This window comes from Amblyraja radiata, chromosome 16 (genome assembly GCF_010909765.2).
Source record: "Amblyraja radiata isolate CabotCenter1 chromosome 16, sAmbRad1.1.pri, whole genome shotgun sequence".
Classification (NCBI taxonomy): Eukaryota; Metazoa; Chordata; class Chondrichthyes; order Rajiformes; family Rajidae; genus Amblyraja; species Amblyraja radiata.
Genome location: NC_045971.1, coordinates 14,728,543 through 14,756,135, shown reverse-complemented (window position 1 = coordinate 14,756,135; position 27,593 = coordinate 14,728,543). Strand labels below are relative to the sequence as shown.

The 27,593-nt window shown below is 43.3% G+C and overlaps 2 protein-coding genes across 8 annotated transcripts in view; both read right to left on the bottom strand.

Annotated features, from left to right (window-relative positions):
- Window positions 1-3,287: 3,287 nt before the first annotated feature.
- Window positions 3,288-11,499, bottom strand: LOC116981937 (translational activator of cytochrome c oxidase 1). 5 transcript variants are annotated; one of them, XR_004414318.1, is made up of 7 exons: window positions 11,406-11,498; window positions 9,519-9,847; window positions 9,115-9,221; window positions 7,333-7,463; window positions 5,710-5,887; window positions 3,770-4,192; window positions 3,288-3,737 (listed from the first exon to the last, which is right to left on the bottom strand). XR_004414318.1 is itself a non-coding variant. In XM_033035165.1 (7 exons), exons 1-7 carry the CDS (start codon window positions 11,418-11,420, stop codon window positions 3,983-3,985), a joined length of 978 nt encoding a protein of 325 aa, XP_032891056.1. In that variant the 5' UTR covers window positions 11,421-11,481; the 3' UTR covers window positions 3,288-3,982. The 5 variants fall into 5 exon arrangements, 4 of the variants coding, with proteins under 4 accessions (XP_032891056.1, XP_032891054.1, XP_032891057.1 ...); XM_033035165.1 differs by adding an exon at window positions 10,050-10,057 and having other exon boundaries at window positions 3,288-4,192; window positions 11,406-11,481; XM_033035163.1 differs by having other exon boundaries at window positions 3,288-4,192; window positions 11,406-11,499.
- Window positions 11,500-15,765: 4,266 nt separating this feature from the next.
- Window positions 15,766-27,593, bottom strand: part of ccdc47 (coiled-coil domain containing 47) — a 36,688-nt gene continuing 24,860 nt past the window's right edge. For all 3 annotated transcript variants that reach the window (XM_033035160.1, XM_033035162.1, XM_033035161.1), the window contains 7 exons: window positions 26,487-26,588; window positions 24,764-24,874; window positions 23,867-23,952; window positions 22,028-22,086; window positions 21,109-21,218; window positions 20,288-20,455; window positions 15,766-19,279 (listed from right to left, as the gene is read on the bottom strand). In XM_033035160.1, the coding sequence (XP_032891051.1) occupies window positions 19,199-19,279; window positions 20,288-20,455; window positions 21,109-21,218; window positions 22,028-22,086; window positions 23,867-23,952; window positions 24,764-24,874; window positions 26,487-26,588 (717 nt within the window). In that variant the 3' untranslated portion in view covers window positions 15,766-19,198. The remainder of the gene's footprint in view (window positions 19,280-20,287; window positions 20,456-21,108; window positions 21,219-22,027; window positions 22,087-23,866; window positions 23,953-24,763; window positions 24,875-26,486; window positions 26,589-27,593) is intronic.

Here is a 27,593-nt window from a genome sequence, read left to right as displayed (position 1 = left end):
GGCCGCAGGCGGACATAGGTGGGCGGGCCAATAGATCATGTGATGGACGGCAGCACAGACCAATCAGGTACAGGCATTCAGTGGGCGGGTTTATAATTGCCATGATGGACGGCGAAACGGGCCAATTAGATAGAGGCATTTGATGGGCGGGCCATTGATACCTATGATGGACGAGGGATCAGACCAATCAGGTACAAGCATTCGGTGGGCGGGCTCACTGTTGGCACCTTGCGTGTGCTTACAATCTGATTTGAGGATCAACTAATAAAAACACAAAACACATGAAACATGAAATTAAAGTGACGAGTGGAAAGGTTTGGGGATGTGCAAAGATGGGATGATTGGGGGTGGGGGCACAGGGGAAAAGGATCTCCTTGTGGCGTTCTGTCCTGCATCTTGGTGGAACCAGTCTGTTGCTGAAGGTACTCTTCAGGTTGACCAGTGGGTCATGGAGGGGGTGAGCTGTGTTGTCCAGGATGCCCCGCAGTTTGAGGCAAAGATCCTAGATGAGTATCTTTGGTTTGAGGAGCATCCTCTCCTCCAAGACCACCTCCTATGACTCCAACTCCACCCCCAGGACAGATCCAACCTTCCTGATAAGCTTGTTAAAACTATTGGCGTCCACGGCCTTCGTCCTACTGCCCCAGCACATGGCAGCAAAGAAGATGACACTGGCTACCACCGATTGGTAGAACTTCTGCAGCATTTTACTGCAGACGTTGAAGGAGTGGAGCCTTCTCAAAAAGTAGGCGGCTCTGTTTCTTCTTGTACATGGCTTCAGTTTTGACCAGTCGTGTACTGACCAGGTACACTCCAAGGTATTTGTATTCCCTGGTAAAGGGCCTGTCCCACTTAGGCGTATATTTTTTACGACTGCCGGCGACTATCATAGTCGTATCAGGTTGCCGAAAAACCGGCGACTGGACACCCCTACGACAATGTCTACGACAAGCTACAACAACCTACCACCTAGTCGACATCAAGCTACGGTAAGATACTGACAACCGGTGACCCATTAGGACGTCCACCTACGACCACACCTACGACAACCTACGTCCACACACAACAAGGTATGACAAGCTATGACCCTGTCGGCGAAAAATGAAGACAACTTGAAATAATTCAGTCGGCGAAAGCTGTCGCCGGTTGACATATGTGGCCGCCAATGGAATTCACCGAAGTCGGCACCGGCGACAACCTTCTTCACCTGCCGACAACCTAACTCATCCTGGCGACAACCTACAACAGCACCAAAGTCAGGAGAAGTCAAGCTATGCCCATTGGCGTCAAATCCACTGTCACCGACTGTCTCAGAAAATCTTTCAACATGTTGAAAATCCAGCCGCGACCAGACACTAAGACTCTTTGGGCGACTGAGGAGACTACTCACGACCATACAGGCTACACCCTATACAATACAAATTTATTGTCATTTGAGCCCCAGTGAGACTCAAACGAAATTTTGTTTCCACAGCCATACAAACAAAAACAATGTCCTACAGACATACACACAATTAAGTTCACACAAACATCCATCACAGTGAACCCACTGTGATGGAAGGCAAAAGTATTTTCTCTCCCCCGCTCTCCATGTCTCTCCCGATGTCCAAGCCCCAGGCGGGCGATGATAAGTCCCACGGCCATTTTAGGCCGTGCCGGGCGATTTACGGCCCCGCTCCCGGTCTAGAAGTCTCGAAGTTGGAGCCCCCGGCGGGCGCTGTAATGTCCCACGGCCATGAAGCCGCGCCGGGTGATGTACTTCCCCGCTCCGGGTCGTTCCAAACCCCGCGACACGGGCTGGAGAAGTCGCGTTGCGGGAGCTCCGGGAAGCGGTCTCTCTCTCCCCCCGGACCCGCGAGCTCCCGATGTCCCAGTCCACCAGACCTGCGGCTGCGTTGCTGGAGCCTCCGAGTCCCAGGAGTCGAGTCGCAGCAGCGAGTCACCACCGCTCCCCACGTTCCGAGGCCGGCCAGCCCCACGATGGTGAGTAGTCCGCAGCGCAGTCTCCCGAGCCCCCGGGTCGTTCAGGTTGGAGGCCGCTCCACGGTGCTAGGCCCTAGTCGCCTAAAAAATCGCTGAAGTGGGACAGGCCCATAAACTGCACACCCACACCATTGATGCAGACAGGGGTGTTCCTCTCCTCCTAATATTCACTATTAACTCCTTAGTCTTGTCAGATGATTCAGCCCACACCACTCAACAAAGTCGTTGGCTACACCTCTGTATTCAGCTTCCCTCCCCTCACTGATGCAGCCCACAATTGCCGAGTCAGATGAAAAATTCTGGTGGTGGCAGGAGTCCGGTTATATCTGAGGGCCTAGGTGTAGATGGTGAACAGGAAAGGAGAGAGGACCGTCCCTTGTGAGGCCCCCTGTGTTGCTCACTACCATGTCCGAGACACAGTTCTGTAGCCTGACATATTGTGGTCGTCCAGTCAGGTAGTTGGTGGCAAATGTCTGATTAACGGGCCGGAGATCGCCAATCATTCTTAACAAGAGGATGATTCTTATCATTCTTACCCATTCCTTTTCTCAAGAGATGCCGCCTGTCCCAATGAGTTACTCCAGCATTTTGTGTCTACCTTCCATTTAAACTAGCATCTGCAGTTCTTTCCTACACATCCTACCTACATTCTTATCAAGCTGATAGATGGACACTCTATCGACAGGATCAGATTCATTGACAAGAATGAGAACAAATCAGCTTCACATCTCAACTACCTGCCCTCTGTTTGACTCTCATATATATTAAGAGTAGGCTGGAAGTTCCAGCTTTTTCCAGATCCATGATCATCTGTCTCCCTCAACAAAGCTTTTGTGCTTCCTGCCCCCTGCAAGACCAGAAGGCAGGCAGGGGGATATGGAAGTTGAACACCAAGCTGCTAACTCCCAGAGAACACTGAGGAACCAAAGAGCGACTTCACAGTTTACAGAACTCTGAAGCCACTTTGACCATGGATGCATTGGCAGGAAGCCCCAAGGGGAATATCAAGAGGTATCATCCTCAAATGGTTTGTTCAGAAGGCAAGAGTCAGGAGGAATTCAATTGCCCCAACACAATTTTTCTCCTCTTATTAACCTGCAGATATCTCTGGGAACTGTTTCATTGGCAGAACTGCTGGCAGGAGCAGTACATCATTATCAGCTTGAGAGTTAGCAGGCAATAATGCCTTATTTTGGCAGGGAGATGAGATGGAGTGGGGAAGAGAGAGGTGGCACTGGGGAAGGTAAGAATAAAGTGCTACCTACTAAGTAATATCTTGTCAATAAAAACAAACGCTGACAGTATTTTGTTACTGTTATTTCCTGCTATTTATTCGGGGAATTTCAGAAAGATTTGAACCACATTCACCGGGGCTTACCTAATGTAATCCTAGGATTGACATGCATTACATTGATGTTTATTTTATGCAAAAAATGTTAATTTTACGCAAAAAATCCCACAAAAGCTATTGAAATCCGATTAAATATTTCAGCAATTGTTAAAATAATGGCATATTTTCTCCTTCTTCTGAAGACTCAGCCATTTGGGCATGGCACCTTCTCAAGCCAGACAAGGACTGTAGATGACCAATCCACCGCAGGGAGAATCGGGCCCTATCCTATGTTTAGCTGATGAACATACAAGAAACTATGCCTAATTATGAGTACTGTATAGGCTGGTCCATGGCACTTCATTCAATGTACAGAGAATAGTGAATTGGATGAGGGGCTGCAGAGCACATGGTGCTGGTAGAACTGTACCCCAGCAGCCTTCAGCAAAGGATGAAAACTGATGGATAAAATGTTTAGTTTCTACAATTAGTCATAACTGTAAGTTTACCGCGCAGCATATTTATGTTTTGAGGCAAAATTGTTGGGAGTACTCAGAAAACCTTGAAATGATCCACATACAGTGCACTGCACACAAACTCAGTATTCAACTGTGTTTGATATTCATGGTCATTGTTCATGATGCACAATAAACCCTCTCCTTCTTGCAGTTAACTTTGCAAGTCTATATTATCATAGACTTTAATAACGTCCTGATTCTCATCGATTTGTTCAATCAAGCAAAATGCTGTTTGCAAATCTCTATCCGTTAGTGGAACCGTTGTGGTGGCGATAAATTCAGGTCCGGAATCAGTGGTCAGCAGTCCCAATGAATCCAACCTCTCTCGTACCTCCCGCAATGAGGACAAGTCACAAACAAACTGAAAAATAATTTAGAAAACATTATGTATGGCATGAGTGCTTTACAGGTTTTATTTAACACAAAAATTAAAAAAAAATTCTTCCCCGTATTCCCTAGTTTTGTCTTGTGCAAGTACAACTCTGCACCTTATAAAATGTGGCGGTATCGGTAAATTAGCCATTCCACACTTGACCATATTTCTCACATTGTCGTATTTCCACTTGGTGCTGAAGGGTTTATCTGACAGCTGCAGTGGCAAATGTAGTGCTCAAAGGCACATTGAACTTGGGTCCCTGCAATTGCTTTCAAAAATAGATAAAACTCTTCTGAGCCAGGACTGATTTTCAGAGAATTATTAAACACTGTTTAAAGGTCCTGTGACCCTGTCCTTGTTGGTGTCAATGTGGTAGACATAACGGTATCTAAAGACAGAGGGTAGCTTTCAGTGTCTAGGCCAAAATATATCTATCAATCCAGATAATCATGGAATTTTTTAAACTTTGATTGTTCTTGAACAAGTCATGAACAGCCATGATCATGTTGATTGACAGTGCTGGCTCGAAGGGCCGAATGGCCTATTTCTGCACCTATTTTCTAAGTCAAGAACACTAATCCAGAGATATATTCAAATCCCACCAGAGGTGCTGGGGAATTTAAATCCAGTTTTAAAAAAGCATTGCCCACCATCAGCATCCTAGGGCGAGTCACCATGGCTCACAAAGATGGTTCATTACCATCTTCTCACAGGCAGCCAGCGATGAGCAGTAAACACTGCCCTTGAAGCAAAGACAGCATGTCTGTTGACGCTCTAGATCGGAATGTATAAATTGGCTGCTATTTTCTGCTTCAAAAGGTCACAGTACTGAAATAATTGGTTGATTGCACAGCAGTTTGACACACTCTGATGATGATAAACCTGACTTGTTTTTCATGAAATTAATGCTGATACCATTTTGAACTTGGAATTACAAAATTGTTGCCAATTCTGGCTCGGGTGGCATTAAACTCTTAGTTTCATAAGGAAAACAAAGAATCCCGGTGATACAAATGCAACAAGACGGCTTGTGTACATTTATTTTTGCTCTTCACTGGATACAGGTGAGAACAAGCATCAGGTTAGTACAGAGGATGTTTCATATTTCATCTGGAGCAAGCAAGTCAAGAAGCATTTGTAGTGACATAGAGATGGTCAACATTTCTGGTCAAAACACTGCATCCATGATATTTCATTTAATCTGTGCTGTATCTGCACTGGAAATAAAATGACATACTGTGCAGAAAGTATTACAGTCTATCCAAACTGAGCTGGCCCGGCCCTGGGAATATTGATGTAACAGTGTGGAAGGAGCATTAACCCCCGCTGCACCTAGCAAATAATTGATGGGAAGCTTTGCTCTTTATGTAACTTTGTTCTGATTAAACACATCAAGGATGGCATGTCATTTCCTTCCTACTGTGCTGCTGATGGAGATTAGACATACTGTGCCCACATTAGACCTTGAAGTCCTTTTGTGAGGAGTGCCAATGTGTTCTCACCTTCAGCATGACTTGATCTTCTTCATCTTCAATCTGCTTAACATCTTCAGCTCCAGAGTCAATTGCCAGCTCCAAAGCACGTTCCAACAGAACATCCTTACCGCCCTTATCCAGGCCATTCACCATCACCACCCCTTTCTTCTGGAAAGAGTGGCGTGCTCCATCACTCATCATTCCCCTGGTATTAACAAGACATCATAATGGTGTTTTAACAAAACTGATGAAATTTCACTCAACCAAAGTGGCATTTGAAACAGTATTGTTTCCATAAACCAGTACATTTACACCACTTAAAACAATGTCATCTGAAAATACCACCCCCTAAATAATCTGGTCAATCTTTCACTCACAGGATGCCAAATCACTTTCCAATCTGAAGCCTTGGAGAAGAAGAGAAGCTAACTGCTCCAAAGTTCTGAGTTTGAGTCTATTCTGCATGGAAGTGCAGAGATATGAAAGACATTAGGTGAGGTCTGGCATGCAGTTTTCGGAGTGCACAGCAGTTAGTAACTATATTTTGTGTGATCAGACTATGGATAGAGTATCCAGTTTGATGGGCTCAGGATTATACCCAGTTGCAGGCATATTGGCAATTTTGTTCAGTATCGGATGTGATTGGTGAGTAATTGAGACAAGAATAGGAGGTCAAGTATGATTGGCATGAAGATGGGAACAGATGTGATCTGGATTGTGATGCATAGAGTTTTTGTTATTATCAGCAGCAGCTTCAAGTGCTGGATGAGGACCAAGCTATCGGGCTATAATTATTTTCAACAAATCCCAGGGAAATATGCAGAAAACATAACTGAGCTCAAATCCTTATTGATAGAGTGCAGTCAGCCCTACAATAAACTGTGGCAGAGAAAGAAGGCTCCACATCTGGGATATAACATAGATTTCAACAGGACATTGTGAGCTCCAGTATATGGTCACTCTGAGCCCAACATGAATATCAAATGAAATGTAAGACCTTTTCCCCCACGTGAAATAATATGGTCAGATGTCAGTAATGATACCCACACCCGACCTAAATGAGCACCTAATCCCCACTTCAAAACACTGTAATCCCACCTGAGGAATGTTTACATTTTGACAATGATCATTACCAACAAATTATTTTTGAAATGCAAAGTACACACAATGTCCCAAAGGTATCAAATACACTACTCAAATGCGTGTCTTCTGTCCAGCCTTCTCATCCAAGCCATTTCATAAAGCAACAACTGGACATTGAACAGAAGGGGCTGTTCATTTTTAAGTAAAGGGCTGTCCCACACTCACGATGATTGTAGCATTACAACCTGACGACGCACCCGTACCAACCCAAGCTGCCATGTCATTTCCCCAGATAGATAAAGTCCCAAGACAAATAATGGAAAAAATACACTGAAAACTTCCTTTCTAGAACAATTAAAATCAGCTTTGCTATACATTCATTCAGATTACTGTGCATTTTAAACTTGGAGCACACAGATGGGAGATGGTTACAAACAAAATCTATCCCTCACGGTAATGCATTGCACTAACCCGCAACACCTGTTGTTTGTGTACAGCTTTGGCAACAAGCATCAATTGGGCCTCGTCAGGCAAACCCTGAAAAACTGTCCCTTAGTTTGTTCTTACCCATTTTTGTTCAGAATGCTCTTTAGCTGTTGTAGTGTTCGGCTGTTGTTGTCCGTGAGGACTTCAATGAGCAGGGCCGACCCTCCTGGACCTCTTGCTTCATACAGTGAGTAGATTGAAGCCTTGGATTTCTGACAAATAAGAAACATGCATATAAACAGTATAAACAGCTAAAGCTGAAATACTATCAGAGGCACCATTAACAATGCTGTGTGTCATACAGCAATGACGTAGGATGTCACTGCACGGCTTCCCTCTTAGATTAGATTAGATTAGATTAGATTTGGTTTATTGTCATTCAGACCTTTCGGTCTGAACGAAATTTTGTTTCCCTGCAGTCATACATATAATTTAAAAAATGGCAAAAACACACAATCAACACAAATTTAACATCCACCACAGTGAGTTCACCAAACACATCCTCACTGTGGTGGAAGGCAAAATCTTAAAGTCTCTGTCTCTTCCCTCTTTGTTCTCCCTCTGCGCCGAGGCGACGGTTCAAATTCCGCGGGTGGTTGCTGCCTCCGCCACAACTCCAGGGCCGAGTCGGGTCTCCGCCGCTGCTGCTGCTGCCGCCGCCACAGCTTCGGTGCCGAGCCGGGTCTCCGCTGCTGCTGCTGCCTCCGCCACAACTCCAGGGCCGAGTCGGGTCTCCGCCGCTGCTGCTGCTGCCGCCGCTACAGCTTTGGTGCCGAGCCGGGTCTCCGCTGCTGCTGCCGCCGCCGCTACAGCTTCGGTGCCGAGCCGGTTCTCCGCTGCTGCTGCTGCCGCCGCCACAGCTGCAGGGCCGAGCCGGGTCTCCGCTGCTGCTGCTGCCGCTACAGCTTCGGTGCCGAGCCGGGTCTCCGCTGCTGCTGCTGCCGCCGCCACAGCTCCAGGGCCGAGCCGGGTCTCCGCTGCTGCTGCTGCCGCCGCTACAGCTTCGGTGCCGAGCCGGGTCTCCGCTGCTGCTGCTGCCGCCGCTACAGCTTCGGTGCCGAGCCGGGTCTCCGCTGCTGCTGCTGCCGCCGCCACAGCTCCAAGGCCGAGCCGGGTCTCCGCTGCTGCTGCTGCCGCCGCCACAGCTTCGGTGCCGAGCCGGGTCTCCGCTGCTGCTGCTGCCGCCGCTACAGCTTCGGGGCCGAGTCAGGTCTCCGCTGCTGCTGCTGCTACAGCTCCAATGCCGCCAGCTCCGCCATTAGGCCTCGGCGCAGACGGAGACGGGGAATACGACCGAAGAAAAAGTCGCATCCCCCGAAGGAAGAGACCAAAGCATGTTTCTCCCACCCCACCCACACACATACACAACTTAATAAAACAAAATTAACTAAGACATGACAAAGAACAAAACGAAAGAAAAAAACAGACGGACTGCAGGTGGGCCGCAGCTGTTAAGCCAGCGCCGCCATCTTCTTAATACTGCAAGGGTTCGGCACTTAGTTCTGGTCACCACGCTGCAAGGAAGAAGCGAGTACATTTTTCCGACTTGGGACATAGCTGCACAAGATGTTGGGAAGGCCATATTTGGAGTACAGATCTTATGCCCTGCTATAGAAAGGACTTCATTAAGCTGGATATTATATTTTCTTTGGGATAGAGGAGATTGAAATGCAGGGAATAATGAGGGTATAATTTGAGAAAATAAGCGAGACCAATCTCCCATTTGCAGAAGAGTCAAAAGGCAGAGGGGCTTATATTTAAAATAAGTGATAGAAGAATTGGAGGAGAAATTAGGAAATTGTTTAGTAAAGATTCTATATAGCAGGAGTTGAAATAGTTACAAGATGGCAATGCAATACTTACTGCACCTTTAATTGCAGCTTCAATAGATGCTTTAGGCATGTTCTTGGTTCGGCACTGCTCAATGAGGTTTGCCAGCTGAGAGTTAAACTCAGGATTTGAACCACCTTCTGCAAAAATAATTATAATAAAATGAATTTGTGTCTGGGACTTCAGTATAGAAATAGCATAGTAGCTCTCCTCAACCCGTTGCAGCAGTTAAAACTGTGCAATGGAAATCTTAGAATCAAATATTTCCATAATTTTTATTCAAAGAAAACTTTGCCAAATATTCATAAGAAGTTCAGTAATTTTTTGCTAGTGTTATTCTTATAACCAGATGAATCCAGTGGATAAAATGTATTATAGCAAAATAAGTAAACACATATTCAGCTAAAAGCAAAATTCATGAACTGTTTCCACATTACCTTTCACTGCAATGCGAATCATGATTGAAAGCTTGGCAAACACCTGACTCTTGGCAATATCTTTTGGCCCTTTGATATGTTTCACCTTTGACCACTTGTTATGTCCTGCATGATTAGCTGCAGACATGTGGATCTCAGCACACGGCACTAGGAGACTGTACTGGCAGCTTGCTTGGGCGCAGAGGGAAATGGAGGCCGGTGAGAGAGCTCTGCGCTTTGCCACCAACTCGGCTGAATTCCACAGTGACGACAGGAGGTAGTTTCTATTCCGCAAGCAAACACTTCGAAATGTGGCAACTCTAGCCATGGTGGCAAATCCGATTGACCAGCTGCAAAAAAGGATGAACAACATGAACACAAGGGACTGAAGGTGTTGGATCAGGAGCAAATAGCAGCCACAAATCATGCCTGAATCTCTCCAATTATTTATTGTTTTTTTCTAGTAAGTTTACTATTCTGGACAAACTAGAATAATGAACAAATAACTATTCAGCACAGCTGGTTCATCCCAATGTTTATGCTCCACAAAACCGGCCCCTCTTCTTTCAACCCCATCACCATGGCCTTCTACTCCTTGCTCCCTCCTTCATGTATATCCCCCTGAAATACATCAGTGCTAATCATCCTTCAGGAAGTTGCATCTCAGCACACCAGTTAATTATCCCAAATTCATTATTGGATTTTTTTACTAACCATTTTATGTACTGCTCATATACTTTGGTATCCCCAGAAGTGGAAGTCTATCCAGTCCATTAATTTATTTCATAACATCTTGTATTAGAACATCCCTTATGCTTTTCTATTAATTTTTACATAAAGTGGGCAAAATCTCCTCATTTTTTTCAGGTAGGTATAACCTCTCAATCTGTATCTTATAATTTTTCATTGAACCAATCTCTCTGTGCCTGCTTGTAGCATTAATTTTATGCCACTCGTACACATCATTGAATAAAATTGACTAACCCATTTGAGTACTGATTGCCATGATTGACCCTACCAATTTATTTGTTCTTCATTGTGGTCCATATGGTCTAATCAAGTTTAACATGCATTGCCTTTTTGTCATTCACGTGAAATTGTGATGTACATTGATTTATCTTTGTTTATATTATCTATTGAGTACTGTGTTTAAAGCACAAGACTGATCCTGTGCGTTTTGCATGCAGTTCTGGTTGCTCAGCAATAGGAAATTATGTAATTGAGATGGTAAAGGCACAGAAAACGTTCATAAGGATGTTACCAGGACCGGAGGGCTTGAATTATAGAGAAAATGGATAGGCTGGGACATTTTCCTGGTGTGTTGGTGGTTGAGGATGTGATCTTATGGCGGTTTACACAACCATAGGGGCGGAGACAATATGAAAAGTCAGTCTTTTTCTCCGGGTAGAGAGGAGCTGCCAGAGAAAGGTACAAATTACAATGTTTAAAGGACATTTGTACACGCATAAAGGTTATGGGGATATGAGCTAAATGAAGGCAAATGTGACTAGCCCAGGTAGACATAATGGTCAGCATAGATAAGTCGGGCTGAAGGGCCTGTTTCACTGTTAGATAACTCCATGACCTTACTTGTTGAATCCTTAGACGACCTCCCTCACTATCCACAACTCCGACAATTTCTGTGTTGGCTGCAAAAATTTAATGGTCAACGTGTCAACATTTCAGTCCCGTTCAGATCATGTTCTATTTTGCACAAACGACATCCTGCCGCTTCCTAAAATCCCCAGAGCCGAGAGTTCCACTTCAGCTCCAATCTTGCCCGTCGCAACGAACAGGGGCCATTAGACTCAGACGCCCGGGTGTCGCCCAGCAGCCCCAGCTAACACGCTGCGGATCCGCCATGACCAGGCCCGGCCGCGGGCCACTCCTCGCCACTCACTCACTCACCGGCTCCCCGCGCATTCACAGACATCCGGTGGACGAGACGAGCGATCGCAGTCGGGTGCCGGCCGTGGCATGTGCATGCGCACTGGAGCGGCGCCGACCTGGCCTGTGCCTGCGCACTGGAGCGGCGCCGGCAGGGGAGCAAGCTCGCATGCGCGACAGTAGCCCAGCCTGACACAGTGGGACTGCCAACCAAAGATCCTAGAGGAGAGCGCCTCTAGTATATTTGCTGCCAACTGCAAGTAAATAGCGGAGTTCCCTTCTTAATCTCACTTCTCCCTCTCTCATCTCTGAAGACAACCTTAAAACTTCTTTGGGTTATCTTTTGGCCATGTGCACTAACACACCCTTGAGTGATTCTCTATCAAACTGTGTCTACTGTCACTCCTGTGAAACATCTTGGGATGTGTAGGAAGGAACTGCAGATGCCGGTTTAAATCGAAGATAGACACAAAATGCTGGAGTAACTCAGTGGGACAGGCAGCATCTCTGGACAGAAGGAATGAATGACGTTTCTGTTTTCCGCACAAAACCTTTCAGTGGAACCTTTCATTCAACTTGAATGTTTCTTTCTCCACAGATCGTGCCTAACCTGCTGTTTCCAACGACCTCTGCTCTCCAGCATTTCTTGAATTATCTTTACGATTCGGGGTCATGGACTCTTGTAGAAACAAGGAAATGCAAAAAAAGTGCTGGAGCAACTCAGTCTGGCCCCGACCTGAAACGTCACCCATACCTTCTCCTCAGATATGCTGCCTGACCCGCTGAGTTACTCCAGCATTTTGTGTCTATTTTCGGTTTGAACCCGCAACTGCAGTTCCTTCCTACACAGTGGGACAGAGGACCGGGAGTTGTGAGGGAGACGGGCAGAGGTAGGTATAAACCAGAATGGAAACAGAATTTGACCATTCGGCCCAACGAGCCCGTGTCAGCAACACCGTGATCCAGCCCTCATCTGAGGTTTTATCCAAACGAGGACCAAAAGCCTGAATTCCAAGGTTGAGTGACTGTTCTTGGTAGCAAGGAATCTTGTTATGACAAATAATAATCACAAGGAACACACTCCACTGGGGTCATACCTTGTACAAAGCAAGATGGTTATAGTGGGACCAAGAGATCAATGCAAACGTTCTTCAAGGCAGAGCCGTGTTCTCAGTATCTTTAGCTACTTCAACGACCTTTGTTCCAGCATAGATTCAGAAATTGATATGTTTGTCAATGATTGCATAAGTTTTCAGTTCCACTTACATTTCCTTAGCAAATGAAGCTGTCCAAGACTGAATGTTGCAAGACCTCAATAGCATTCAGGCATGTGGTGATCAGTGGCAAGTAACGTTCACACTGAACGTTTATGTGTTCGGCACGGACTAGAGGGGTCGAGATGGCCTGTTTCCGTGCTGTAATTGTTATATGGTTATTATATGACAAAAATGCCAGGCAATGACCATCCCAACGAGAATTTAACCTTTAACAACCAATGGCATTATTATCACCAAGTTTTCCACTATCAATTGAATTGAATTGAATTGAATTGAATGCCTTTATTGTCATTCAGACCTTACGGTCTGAACGAAATTTCGTGCCTGCAGTCATACATACAATCATACAATAATAACAACAATAAACACAAATTAACACCACCACAGTGAGTCCTCCAAGCACCTCACTGTGGTGGAGGCAAAAATCTTAGGGCTGCAGTCTCTTCCCTCCTCTTCTCCCTCTGCGCTGAGGCGATACCCCACCGGGCGATGGTAAATCAGTCCCGCGGCTCACCGAACCCCGCAACGGGCCGGCTCAAACACCGCGGCCCGGGGTGGTCGAAGCTGCCGCCCTCCAGTCCAGCGGACGCAGCCGCTGGCCCGCAGCTGAACCCAGGACTCAGGTCACCGCCGCCAGAACGTCGTCCCAGCCACCGGAGCACCGTTCCAGCCCCGAGCCGGATCGCCCTCACGTGAGTGCCGTTCCTCCCTCGAGCTGGGCCACTCCGACGGGAGTGCCGTTCCTCCCACGGGCTGGGCCACTCCGACGGGAGTGCCACAGCCCCTCACGGAAGCGTCTCGGCCCCTCGCCAGGCCGTCCTCACGCCAATATCCTGGGGGTCATCATTGACCAGACACTCAACTGGATAGCCACATAAATACCGTGGCCATAAAATCAGACCAGTGGCTGGGCATTCTGTGGCAGATTCCTATTTTCTTAGGGCGTCAAAGCCTTTCATAAAGACAGATAAAAGTGACATAATGGGATGATCTCCACTTCCCTGAATGAGTGCAGTGCAAGCAACTCCCATTAAGCTCCTCACCAACCACGATAAAAACAGCCCCACTGATCAGTACCCCATCTATTACCCTAAACATTCACTTCCTCCACAATGCATCAAGATACATAATTTAGATATACTAGAAGAGACAATAGACAACTACCAATCCCTGGGGAACTCAAGTGTACACTTCACTCCCATTATTGTTTCCCATTTCTTAAGCCAGTTTCCTATACCTTAAAATATTTTCATCATGGGCTCTGTTACTTGATCAAAAGAAAATCAAGTTAGGCTAATGTCTGTCTGCCTTAAAAAAAAATCCATTGTTGGTTTTCTCTAATCAATCCACACTTATTAATTTGACAGCTAATTCTGCCTCTGATTATTACTGGTATGCCCCCCTATCAGATATAAAGTGACTGATCTGGAGTTTAGCTTTTGTTTAAAAAAAAATCAAAGCAATTGGGTGTACCATTTCCAATTTTCCAGTCGTCAGGCACCATCCCTACATATGTAGACAATTGGAAGATTAGTAATATACTTTGGTAGATCTGAATAGTGAAAGTCACAGTCACTGATACTAACTTTTCATTCCATAATGTAACTATTTGAGTCGCCCAGCTGTCATGGTGATTTGGATTTTCTTTTCTGAAATCCAACGTTTTAATTTGCAAGTTCAGTACATTAATTTTTGCTACTGTTGCCCAATTACATGATTTCTGAAAGAACTAATCTATCAGAGCAGCTTAATTATGTGCACTAATGGAAATTATATGAAGATTGGATGCATTTCAATTAATCTAATTCATTTACCAGACGAGCAAAACTCAAATGTACATAATTACAGTACACATTATATAACTCCTTGGCAGGCACCCCAAAGTGAATCTTCCTAAACAAGCGTTGGGTCACAGGATACATATTCTCAAATCCAATCTAGTTCCAAATAAGCAGTCAGCACAAACTGCTTTTGAACCTTTGAACTCTTTTTTACTCCAATAATAATTCACCTAGAACAACTGGTGCTGAAAATGTAATCTTATCACTCATGGAGAACAGGCAATAGTTAGAACATAGAGCAGTACAGCACAGGAACAGGCCCCTCAGCCCACCATTGCTGTGCTGCACAATATACCAATTTAAATTAATCACTCCATTCCTTACCTGTTCATCTGTCTATGTAAACACCTCTTTAAAAGTCACATGCCACTTGACACTCTTGTTTTTTTTTTAAATCCACCCCACATATCTCATTTAAACTTTCTCTCGCTGGCCTCATAGCTGTGCCCTCCAGTATTTGCCATTTCCACCTGGGGTTAAAGGTCATGACGGTCCACCCTATCCATGCCTCTCATAATCTATGTGTAGGAAAGAACTGCAGGTGCTGGCTTAAATAGAAGGTAGACACAAAATGCTGGAGTAACTCAGCAGGACAGGCAACATCTCTGGAGAGAAGGAATGGGAGACGTTTTGGGTCGTGACCCTTCTACAGTCTCCAGAGATGCTGCCTGTCCTGCTGAGTTACTCCAGCATTTTGTGTGTACCCTCTCATAATCTAAGTATTTTCATCGGGTCTCCCCTCAGCCACTGAAGGCTCCAGGAGAAAAAACAGTCCAAGTTTGTGCAACCACTCCTTATAGTTACTACCCTTTAGGTTGAAGCACAATATATCTAATCTTTGGTGTACCTGTCCTTAATTATTTGCAACCAAAAGCTAAAAGTTGTGGAATACCGACATTGAATCAGAAAATGTTGGAAATGCCACGAGGAAAGAAAAAAATGAATGCTTTTATTGTTGGGCGTGTTTGATCTGTCATTACTCAAAATCCTCATTCTGATCAGCACAAAATTCACATTAAAGCTATGTTCCCAATGTGCTTTGGGAACTCCTTAAAAAAAAGTGCAGAGAACAATTTTTTGCAAGAAAGAATGTTGACATGTTGTGATGGAAGATTTTTGACTTGCAATGTTATACATTTCACTTTATTATTGCCCGAGATACTATGGCTTCTTGCTTTTATTTCTAGCTTCTGCTGTATTTGGGTGTGATGGAAATCCATTTAGTTCAAACCCAAAGAAAAACAGAACTACATAACGCAAGGCTTTTTTTCTAATATAAAAGTTTTTTTTATTAAGTCCATGCTTACCACACACATACCATGATAGATTCAATAATTATCCATTTACTTAAATAAACTCAAGAACATAAAGATTCTGCTTGCACCCTCCCCTCTTTCAAACGTGTGTGACTCTGCAGCATTGATTTAAAATGCCAGATACAATGCATGAAATACCAGGAGAAGCAATTTTAGTGTAAAGTGGCAAAGGGCTTAGGCTTTACACCCAGAACAGAGATTAGTCACGGCTGTACCCTGCGGCTGTAAATTCCAAGGACTGGATTCATATCCTTAGGAAAGTTCCTTTCGCCTCAAATGTACAAGTGGAAATTTACTTTAACATTAACATCATATTGAATTTTATAGGCTCTAGTCCAATATACAACTGAATATGTAACTATTTTTCTACCCATTTCCCCCTCTTCTATCTTGGGCATGTTAACACTGCTGGGATGCAACTCTTTTGACCCCCTTCCCAGGATCTTTGTGCACACAAACCCATGATTGAGGGTTTGAGATGAACTAACCCACTGAAGGCGCAACCTGAACCCTCTTGGGTTATTCAAGAGTGGGTACCAGCACACAAGGCCAGCCAGTAGTGTCTGGCTCATGACTATTTTTGAGTCTTACTGTTGGCCAAATTTAGCCACTTTACAGAAACTATACCAAATTCATTGATATGGTACTTTACTTTGCATACTAATACCCCTGAGTGACTGTCTAAGCTCCTTTTAAAACCACAATACCTTGCACATGTAGTTTAAATTGCATAACCGATCAATGGTGCTTAAGATTAAACTGGTTCATTGCTCTAATGTAGAGGCTGATGCTTGGCATCATACCACCTGAATCCCATATTATGGCTGGTCTGGAAGACAGGGTTAATATATATTTAAGCATTTGGTTAAACAGTTTCTTGCTGATTTTATAAAAATCCAGGACCATTGCATGAGCAACATGTGCAAAATTCAGGCTTCAGGGAGTATTGGGCAATTTTGAAGTGATATCAGGAAGCACCTATTAATATAAACAATAGAAATCTGGAACTTTGACGGCATAAGGTGGGAGTGTGTGGTGTGAGAAAGAAAATGTCAAGGCAATATAGTTTAGGAGAGAATTACTCAGATGAAAGGGGTCAGAAGACATTGAAAGTCCAACATTTTAACATGTCAAAAAGCAGATTTAAAATATTCTACTAAAATGTATCATTTAACCACTTTACAGGAATTATGTATTAAACTCATTGGCTTGGCATTATCCTTTGCATACTAAATACTCCTGAGTGACTGTCTACGCTCCTTTTAAAACCACATTTAAAACCAATTGTGGAGGCTTGTCCTAGAATGCAGTACCATAGGATGGATTCCAAAACACTTATTCACCACATTCTCATCAGTCGAGGGGCAAATATCTGATATTGCAGTTCAAGTTCTGGCCTCCATGTGGTGTTTAGATGCAGGATTATGTCAGCAACAGAGTTAATGGCTGAAGCTGAGGAACAGGTTGACAAATCAATTCTTCAGTTAGGTGACACGTCTCGGTAAGCCTCATCTTGAATTCACAGATAATCCTCCAAAGAGCTCACTAACGCTTCCAGCACTAACACAGTCCGTAGCCAAGTCCAAAAATACATCTTGAATGGGAAAGATGCTAGGCCACTGGAAATGTTAACATGTATTTTGGGATGGACACAAAATGCTGGAGTAACTCGGCGGGACAGGCAGCATCTCTGGAGAATGAATGGGTGACCCTGTGAGGTCTGGTGCTGGGGGGGATGGTGGGGTCACTCATTCCTTCTCTCCAGAGATGCTGCCTGTCCCGCTGAGTTACTCCGGCATTTTGTGTATTTTGGGATTACTGGTGAATGTTACAAGGCAGCAAACTGAGTGTTGGAAAGAGTGATTGCATTGTTGACCCAACATCTTCATCTCTTGCTTCTTTCCCCATGCCAGATAAATCCATATGAAAGCCTGCCAGGGACTGACTAGATTCAGAGAGCACATATTAAGCACTTGTTGGACCTTGAAAATCTATGCTATCTTTGTTAGATGGTGCCATGAAATCTGTAGCCAATACATGAACCAAATGCTTTCCATCACACGGAGATACATATCTTTATTGTTTGCCTTTGTTGGCCACATGCACAGGGCAGTCCCAACAACTTAACTTAAGGGATGAATAAAATGACAGGTTTCAAGGCCTTAAGCTGAAGATCTGCAGCCTCCTGTACATTTTGCAGTTCCCATCACATGACTGCTGCTGAGCAGTGGCCTTTGACAAGAGGAACATGCACCGCTGTGGATTTGGATAGCGTGTGGCCTGTTCATTCCACCAGGACACTGTAAAAACTACTTGCTTTGTGGCTGGAGATGTCCAGACACCTGAATGAACAAAGGAGGATGTTTCTCACTGACCAAAGATTCAGATATGTGGAGCCAGGCATGGTCCAAATTGCAGCAACGGGCCAGAATGACATTTTTCCACACTCCTTCCATTCTCATCCCCACCCAACATAAAGTCCCTCTTTGAAACAGATTAAGCATGGTTTTGTTCTAGAATAATGTCTACTCTTCATAATTAAATTGGCCACTCACTAATGTGGAGTTTTGATCATCTGTTTAATGTGTTAAGCTAATGCAAAGATACAATAACCGTGTCCTTGCCTGATGTCCAAGAGTGCAATTCGTGAGAAGAAGCCATGAAGTAGTAAAGAAGGCAAAGAAGAACAATGAAAATGCTCAGGTGCAGAAACCCAGCAGACATTGCCACTCTAGTGCAGCAACATAGGAGATTTAGAACTACAGCCCAAACTACTGAGCCCAGTAACCAGTCCAGCAACTGAGAATTGCTTTCAGTCACTGGGTTGCAGCCTCATTCTCCACAGGATTCATATTGCATGGGACAGATCACAGCTTTCACACTAATCCGTGCAGTTCAGTGTTGCCAAGAGTCTTTAATGACCATTCGAATTCAATGAAACTTGTTTGAGGTTCTTCATTAAATAAAAACGCTGAATATGCAGGGTGTACCAGTGTGATAAATCTATCATCTGCAATTTTGGTCTGCTGTAAACTAGAGGGTTAAACTGGGATCCACAACAGCACTTGAATCCCATTGTTTGCTATGTGGCACAAATGCCCAAACCATCAGCTTAAACTCCATGCCTGACCTCAGCACCATATAGAACATATAAAGACTTTCATGCAGAATTGAGGACAAGAGTAGATGAAGAGAAAAGAAGAGTAAACTACTCAAGATTGTCCAAGAACAGCATACGGAACAGGTTGTAAAAACTGCAGAACCAACTTTTGAGTGCCCTGAGTTTTTTTTTCTCAATAAAATCAAACATTTCAATTTGATGTGGTCTGCTGTCTCCAGACAGCAGCCCACCTTTCCCAGCCCCTGGTTATTTGGTGGTTCTACATTGCTTTCACTTTGATCTGTTTCATCTTCATCTGCCGCTTCTCTTGTTTCTTCTGCTCACGACGGAGAGCGGCCTCCTGTGAGGAATAGGAAACAATTAAACCATGCAAGGGGCACAAGGGAGAAATGAAACCCTGCAACAAATTGGGCATATGTCACGGGGAGTTGGGGTTTCCTTCTACAATGGAGATTTCAGCTCAATACCTAGACGGACACATATTGGGGGAGTAGTACATCACTGAAGTAGTCTTTCAGATGAATTGAAGCCCTGTTTCTCCTCAATCTGTTGCCACAATTTGGTGAGAATTCCCTCAGTTCCTCTTCCACATCCAACCAAAATTATTCTCTCAACCTTAACTTATCTGAACATCATTACATTATTATTTGTGGGATCACAATATGTGCAAACCAACTGTGCATATGTGCAAACAGTTCTGAAATGACAATAGCGATTAACCAAGGCTGCAGGGTGGGTAAACTAATGACCACAACACCATGATATAGGAAACCAGTGAAGTGGGAGATCAAACAAGAATGTAGTGGTAGCAGGGAAGGAGGAAAGTTAAGGGATATAGAGGGGACTCTGTTGAAGGATTTCAATACAATGAACATGGGGAAAATCCTCTCATGGGAGATTTTGGAACTTGCTTTTACTGTTCAAAAATAGTTGTCCATTTAACGCAGAGTTCAGCTGTATTCTATCAAAGGTTGCATCTTTACAGCTTCCTCAAACGGCAGGGGTAGCAGTTTCTTTGAATGTTTTTATTAAGGCAGAGGGAGATAAGATTCTCACAGGGAATTGGCGGAATTGCAGAGGAAGGATTGCAATGAGTCAGATATTATCCTATTGAATGGCTGAGCAGGCTTGAGGATCTGAATGTGCTGCTCCTGCTCCTACTTTGTAAGCACTGACACGAGGAACTGTGTAATGCAACCTCCGCAGAATCGATGGGCAACGTCAACATAAGATGTCCTTTACGTCCTACCAAGTAACTCTCCTTGCTGCTGACATTCCTTGGTTGGTTTAAGAGATACCACTGGTTAGTTCCTGATCACATAATTGCCAACGCAGGATTATTCCGTACCTCAAGCCTGCGTTGTTTTTCTGGGTCCTCCTCATTCATAATTCTTTCTTTTTCAGCCCGTTTTTTTTCCTCCCTGCGAATCTGAGCAGCTTCCTGACGCTGTGCATGCGTCATCTTCAGAAAGTTCTCCTCCACACGAGCACGATTTTTATCAGCTTTCAGCTTACCCTGTTTTGGGAGTAGTGGAGAAGAATGCATGATTCAGACACGTGCACCTTCTTCGTCACATATATTACACTGATGGGAGCCTGGGATAATTCTCACCTGGTCCCGTGGGTTTATCTACTTTTAACACCAAGACATCGAATACTTCTATATTTATACATTTGCATTTCACTTTCCTTTTCACTGTGACTGCCAATTGTTTCTTTTGTGAATACCGATGAAAAGTATTAATTTTGAATCTCAACTACACTTTCCAGCTGCACACACAGATTGTGCATTATCCCTAAAGGTCCCCACTCTTTTCCTGGTTATTCTTTTTTGTCCTTAATATACATAAAACACATTTGGATTTACCTTAATCCAGTCGGCCAGTGATGTAGCATGACCACTCTTTGCCTTAGGCCTCAACTTGCCTGTGCTGACCAAGATGCCCCACCTACAGTAGTCCCACTTGCCTACGTTTTGCCCATATCCCTGTAAAAGTTTCCTATCCATGCACCTGTCCAAATGTCTTCTAAGTGTTAATTAAGGTTTTGAGTTCATTTATCTTACTAGTTGGTCCCATTGCATTAAAATAGGTACAACAGATGGCCATTGAGTGTTTTTGATCTGCAGATAAATCAGACATAAGCAAAGATGATGCACTGTACTCTTACCTCTCTGTTGAGACGATACTTCTTTGCTTTGTCAATGCTGTAAATAACCATATTCATTAATGGTAGCAAGGACTCCATGTCCTTTGGATAAGTGTTGCCGATTCCAGGCACTGCGGGGAAACAGATACACAATCCAAGCTCAATCACAATAAATTATGTTACATATACAAAAATAAGACGAGAAAACTGGTCAAATTTAATCTCAGGACAGGGCCAACGGATTTTTTCCACATTCTTCTAAATCACTGGCTGAAGTGTAATTTTTGCCAGCAGTTCATAAAGTGAAGATGCTTTCTTTATTTTTTTGAATATTAAAGCTTTTGTTGAATCACCATTTAAACTAAAAGTAGTATTTTTAAATCCATTTAGTCCATTTTAAAATGCTATTTTAAATCTAGAAACAGTTAAAAATGCCTTTGTGTGAACTCTTAACACCCATCAAGGGAGTGTAGCAACAGGACTGCTGGGTCAGCTACCCAAAGAAAAGTCCCTCATGGACTACTCTGCTTCACAGGAAGGCTGTGCAGAGAGGTCCAGAGGTCGATGGGACATTTGGTCAGTTAAAGGCTATAGCAACTGTGGGGATCACATCTGGACTGTTTAAGGGTTTTACATGCAAATCTTGGGCCAGCTCCTGTGCTGTCTCTGTACCAGCTCTCAATGAAATGACACTGGCTGCTTCTCAAGGGCCTGACATCTCAGTTCTTTATACTACTGTATTTACAGGATGGCCATCTTCAGAGTCTGTAACACCCTAAAATTCAGCTGATCCAAGTCAGTCACAGGCAACATAGCTGTGTTGACAGTGGCATGGAAGCACACTACTCACCGAGCATGCATAACATCTCCCGATCCAGGGGAGCATGGAGGCTCGCTCCCAGCTATGTGAATCAATGGCAATAAAAATTACCCCACTTACCATTAAATGTAAACAGTAGTGTCTTTTTAGTGTCAGGCAGCTTGAGGGGTTGACCCTCTCTGAATAAAAAAAGAAAAGAGAAATTCAACCAACTTTGACTTCAGGCAGTCAACAAATTAAGCATTGCAATTATTATGCACTGACAAAGAATTAAAAAATGACTATTAAAACAAATGTTTTAACTTGGCCCACTTGAAATCCACCACCTCCTCACTACGCCTTCCATCCCAAAACCTGGAAGAAACCAGCAGGTTCAAGGAACATTTTCAGAGGCCACCACTGGAAGTGCTCCAGCATGGGTTTAATATTCCACTTTTGTTAGAGGTTAGTCAGAGGAAGTTTATTCCATCTTATTGTTCGCAAAGGAGTGTATGTTTCCTTGCAGATTTCAGACAAACAGCATACTCCTGTACTTCATATCTCCAAATAAAGACCATGGGCTGGATTACAGCCAAGCCCAATGCTGCACTTGTCTGACACACGCACCTAGAGTCATTCGGAACCTAGGTATTTTTTCCACCATGTCTGTACCACTAATCAGTCTATTTCAGAGATAGAGGATGTATCAGAGACCTCTGTAACTATGTGATGAGCATGAACAGTGCACCGTGGCCTCGGGGTGGGAGATTGCAATCTTCGCGTGGTCCACCCTGTCACGACTAATGCAAGCAACCCGACGTGCATAAACATTTAGATGTTGTGTTTTGGTGTCTACAACTTTAGGCTGTACACGCCATACGCATGAAGAAGATGACCCGTACCCTCAGCAACAAATCATGCTGGGAAGCCATCATCTACATCATGTAGGGACTATTACATTATTAAACCAAGAAGTTACTGACACCAATAATTCTACGAGGAAGAGGCAATATTCATAGGCCAGAAATGTTCATAAAGAGACGCAGAGATCATGGAACGCAGCTTTGCAAATGTGTGTTCTGACAGTTTGCTAGATATCTCCAGACCCACAGGCTGGAAAATCTATTAATCCTGGGCTCCAAACAAATCTCACTTCCATGGCCCCAATACAAATAATGTAGACACAAGAAACTGCAGATGCTGGAATCTGGAGCGAAAAATACATTTGTAGAGGAACTCAAGTGTGCATGACTGCAGGAAAATGGACAGATGGCACTTCTGGTTGGGAGTCTTCATCGGGACTGAAAGAGTAGAGGGGAGACAGGCAAGATTGCCAATATTAAGAAGAGAGGAGTGGGGCAAATGGTGGCACATGACAGACGGATCATGTGAGGAGAGATTGATCGGCAGATCCTCCCATTGGGTACCCTATACTCTCACCCACTGCTCCCATCAGCCTGTCATCCCTCTCTTATTTGGTTCTACTTGTCCTTTATCAGATTCCACCACATGAAGCCAGTTGTCTCTACCTATCACCTCGCTGCCTCTGCCACTATCTTCGCCCTTCCCTCCCCTTCTGAAAACAGTTGTCATTCATTCCCCTTGCACCTGGATCAAGCTATCGCTTGCCAGTTCTCACCCTCGCCTCTTTATACTGTATATATCCCCTCTTCAAAACTCCTCTAAAGTTTAGACTCCTTTAGTCTGAATGAAGGGTGCCAACCCAAAAAGTCAACCATCCATTTCTCTCTGCAGATGCTGCCTGGCCCACTGAGTTCAATCAGTTTACTTTTTGCTATAATATACACAATCTTGTTCCACTCCAGTGCAAAAATAAACTACAAATTCTAACCCAGAAAAGTGTTTCAATGAAAATTCTTAAAAAAAACAATCTTTACTGAAGCAGGATTCCCAATGGCAATAATTGATTATTACAAAACGTTAAGCACAATTTGTCATGCAGATCTTATTGACACTTACTCTTGCATAATTTTCACCCCAGAAAACTGGTCCGAGAAATGAACAGACTCTATCTTATCGGCGTGATTTGAAAGGAAGTGCACCATCTAGGTTCAGAAAGAAAAGGCGTGTCATAGAGCTACACAGCATGGGGTACCAAAAAAAGGTTACTACATCGAATCTTTAAGGGACCTACTATCTCCCTAGTTAATTTTTTTCTTTTAACATACTTAGAGAATGTTTTGAGTTTTCTTTAAGTTATATACCATGGCTCATTTTGCCCTAGTTTCCATCTTTATTGTACTCCTACATCAACTATTTTCCTCAAGGCACTTGATGGATCCCAACTGCCTATAATTAACATTTGCCACCTTTTTTTTACCAGGTCCTCAATATCCTTCATCAGCCAAGATCCCCCAATCTTACCAGCCTTGCCTTTCACTCTAACAAGAGGATGCTGGCTCTGAGCTCTTCCTATCTCACTTTGCAAAGCCTTTTCAATTTTTAAAGATTAGCTTCACTGACGGTAGAGATCCCAGGAGAATCTCGGGATATCAATATCTAAATCCAAATTTTATTAGTTATTTATGTTATGACATCGGTTTGGAAGCTGCATACCAAATCTCGTTGTGCTTATGTGCAATGACAATAAAATATATAATAATTATTATTAGAAAGGAGAGATGGAATATCTAATTGACATTTCTGGCTAAAGGTGGTCACAAAGGTTTCGTCCTTATCTCAGGTAATTGTGCAGAGCATCAATATAAAATTGAATAATACCACACACACTTGAACATAGATGTGTACATGCATAGCTGAGCTCTGGGAGCAAATCTCAAACTAAGACTGAGTTTGATAAGAAATGTTGTTAGCTTTTACACAAGTTCAACTCATTGCCCATTTCAGCATACTCACCCTATTGTCCAAAATACCTTCGGTGACCTCACCCATTTCAGACAGGATAGAGAGCGAATCAGGAAGCCCAAACTTAATCCCTGATTTGGGCTTATCACTGCAGAACTCGCTCTGAAAACAAAGCAGATGGTATTCTAACTGTGACCATATGTGCAAGAAATAGTGCTCCAGTTAAAAGATTGGAAGGTCAGCAGTAAGTTATTAGAGTTACTGAGGTATCCAGCATGGGAATAGACCCTTCGTCCCACCTTGTCTTTGCTAACCAAGCATGGTCTCGTCCCATATGCCTGCTTTTGGCCCACAGCTCTGTAAACATTTCCTATCTATATATCTGTCCAAATGTCTTTCGATCCACTAAAAACACTGGAGATTGCACATAATCAGGAATATGCTCACACCACCTGCCCTTATTTAAGTATTAGTATCAAAGGCCACAGTCCATATTTTTATTTCCAGCAATGGTTATAGTGTGACAGAAAACTCTGCAATCGGTTCCACCTGTCAAACATGTATCTTTGCATGTATTAACCTGCTTAAAATCTGCATTTAGTGGCAGAGACTATTGAAGGGCAGCTAGCTCAATGATTTCCATTCTCTAATTCAAAGGAAAACATTCAGGTATTCAGGAATCTATTCAATTCCTGTTATGCTACAATGTTAAGAAGTGCTGATCAAGGCTCCCACATCTGCTTTACCATTCAATAATATAATTTTTATAGTATTTATAAAATGTCAGAAAAGAAAAGGAAAAATATCTTAATACCATGCTTGCACTCTCCCTATTTCCCTTGATATATTTTGTACATAGAAATGCATCTACCCTTTCTTAAACATATTCAATGACTCCAATCTCTCTAGAAAAGTAGATAGATTCACCACTTTGTGAGTGCCGTAATTTCTCCTCAGTCTTCAATGACTTATCCCGCTTTCTGAAGCCGGTCCTGGAGATTGTAGCAAGGTGAAACATCCTCCTTGCATCCAGCCAGTTGAGCTGCACCAGAATGTTGTACATTTCAATTAGATCTTCTCACATTCGTTTAAACTGGAGTGAATATAAGTCTGATCGATCCAATCTCCCCTCATACAAAAGCCCTGTGAGTGCAGTTTGGTTCCCTATGCTTAGTATGTCATCTGAGATATGAAGACCAAAACAGCGTGCAATATTCCAACCAAGGTACTTCGACATGAAAGTTAACCCTGTTTCTCTTCTCACAGATGTAGCCTGATCTGCTGAGTATTTCCATCGTTTTCCGTTTTTATTTCAGATTTCCAGCATCTACAATTTTTTGATGTACCCAATATTCCAGGTTTGTGCCACAAAGGCCCTGCATAATTGTTTAAAGGTATCCTCTTAGCTCCTATATTAAAAAACCTCCTGCAATTAAAGACAACTATTAATTTGCCTACTTATGTTTCCCTTTGGTGACTGGATCAGATTCATTGCTCAAATTCTGACCATCATTGATTCACTTAACACAATTTATCAGTCTTTGAGCCACATCTGCAGAACTGATTGTATTGATAATAAATCTATTTATCAGAAGATTAAAAGCTATCAATCGAATGTCAGTAATAGTGTACTACGTTGTGCATAGAACACCAAGCAGAATGCTTGTTGCAATAGTAAGAATCTGATCGCCTGGGAATGGACCATAGTAAACAATTTGCTCATTAGTGGCAGCAGCCACAGACACTGTCCATTATTCCTTGTACAAATACATACCAAATCCTGCATTTCCTTCTGCATTCGGACCATGGCCTTCCGTGACCCAATGGCAAATACATAGGTGTCCATATCTTCTTCATTCATGGTTACTTTGATTTGCTACAGAAGGAATCACAACAAACTCTAATTTCTACTTTTGAAAGACTAAAATGAGCACAATAAACTGAGGCGAAAAAGATGGGAGAAATTCAGAATGTGGGGTTGGAAAATTAATGTATCACATCAGACTGTTCAGGAAGAAACACTTTTCACAAATTACTGTGTTAGTAATGGAAGATATTTTTTTGATGCTGAATAATAATTCTGGATGGAGTACTTGCTCGAGAGTTTTAAAAGGCAGAAACTTGGACAAGGACAAAAATAGATAATATAATGAGATTAACAAAACGCAAAATACTGCATGTTCCACAGAAATCTAAAATAATCTGTATAGACATTCCAAAAAGAGTCTTTATATCTGGAAAGTCAACTAATGGATTTCTGTTCCTCCAAAAATGGTATCTAACTTGCATAACGGTGTGCATTTGCAGAAGGCCTGAGATAATCTGGAAATTATAGTATGTTGGAATAAATTTAAGCGACAGGCCTGATTATTACATTGTGAATGATGATAAAGTGAGTAATATACTGCTCATTCTAACTGCTTTTAAGGAGGTAGTGAGCTGTCATTTTTAACATCTGCAGTAATTCTGATGAAAATAAACGGTGTAATTGAATGGTATTAAAGTGGAAGTCACTGAAGAGTCAAAATAAGTACAGTCACAATGATGCCAGACCAGGTGAAGGCAGTAGGTTTCCTCCTCTGAGTAATATTGGTGAACCAGGTGGGGTTTTAAAAGAATCTAGTAGATATTGTCAAGTCAAACTGAAATGAAAGAACAGGTGCTGAGAAATGCTACATTGAAATCACGAGACAGTGATTAAAGTGGGCGGAACCCCAGCTTGCTGAGAGGGGTCAAAAGGGCACACAGCACCAGAAGCCAGGGAAGAAGACGGAAGAGACTTGTGGGCGGCAAAACTTGAACAGTAAATCAAAAGGACTGTCCGAAAAGACTGCCGCGATAGCCAGAAAAGGCAAGCAGGACTGATTTTCTACAGACCCGA

Coding starts and splice junctions, on each gene's coding strand:
- LOC116981937 (XM_033035163.1), bottom strand. CDS start 11,482: ATGCACATGCCACGGCCGGCACCCGACTGCGATCGCTCGTCTCGTCCA. Junction 9,222..9,518: donor GATTCGCATTGCAGTGAAAG/GTAATGTGGAAA, acceptor TTATTTTTGCAG/AAGGTGGTTCAAATCCTGAG. Junction 7,464..9,114: donor AAGCTGCAATTAAAGGTGCA/GTAAGTATTGCA, acceptor CTTATTTGTCAG/AAATCCAAGGCTTCAATCTA.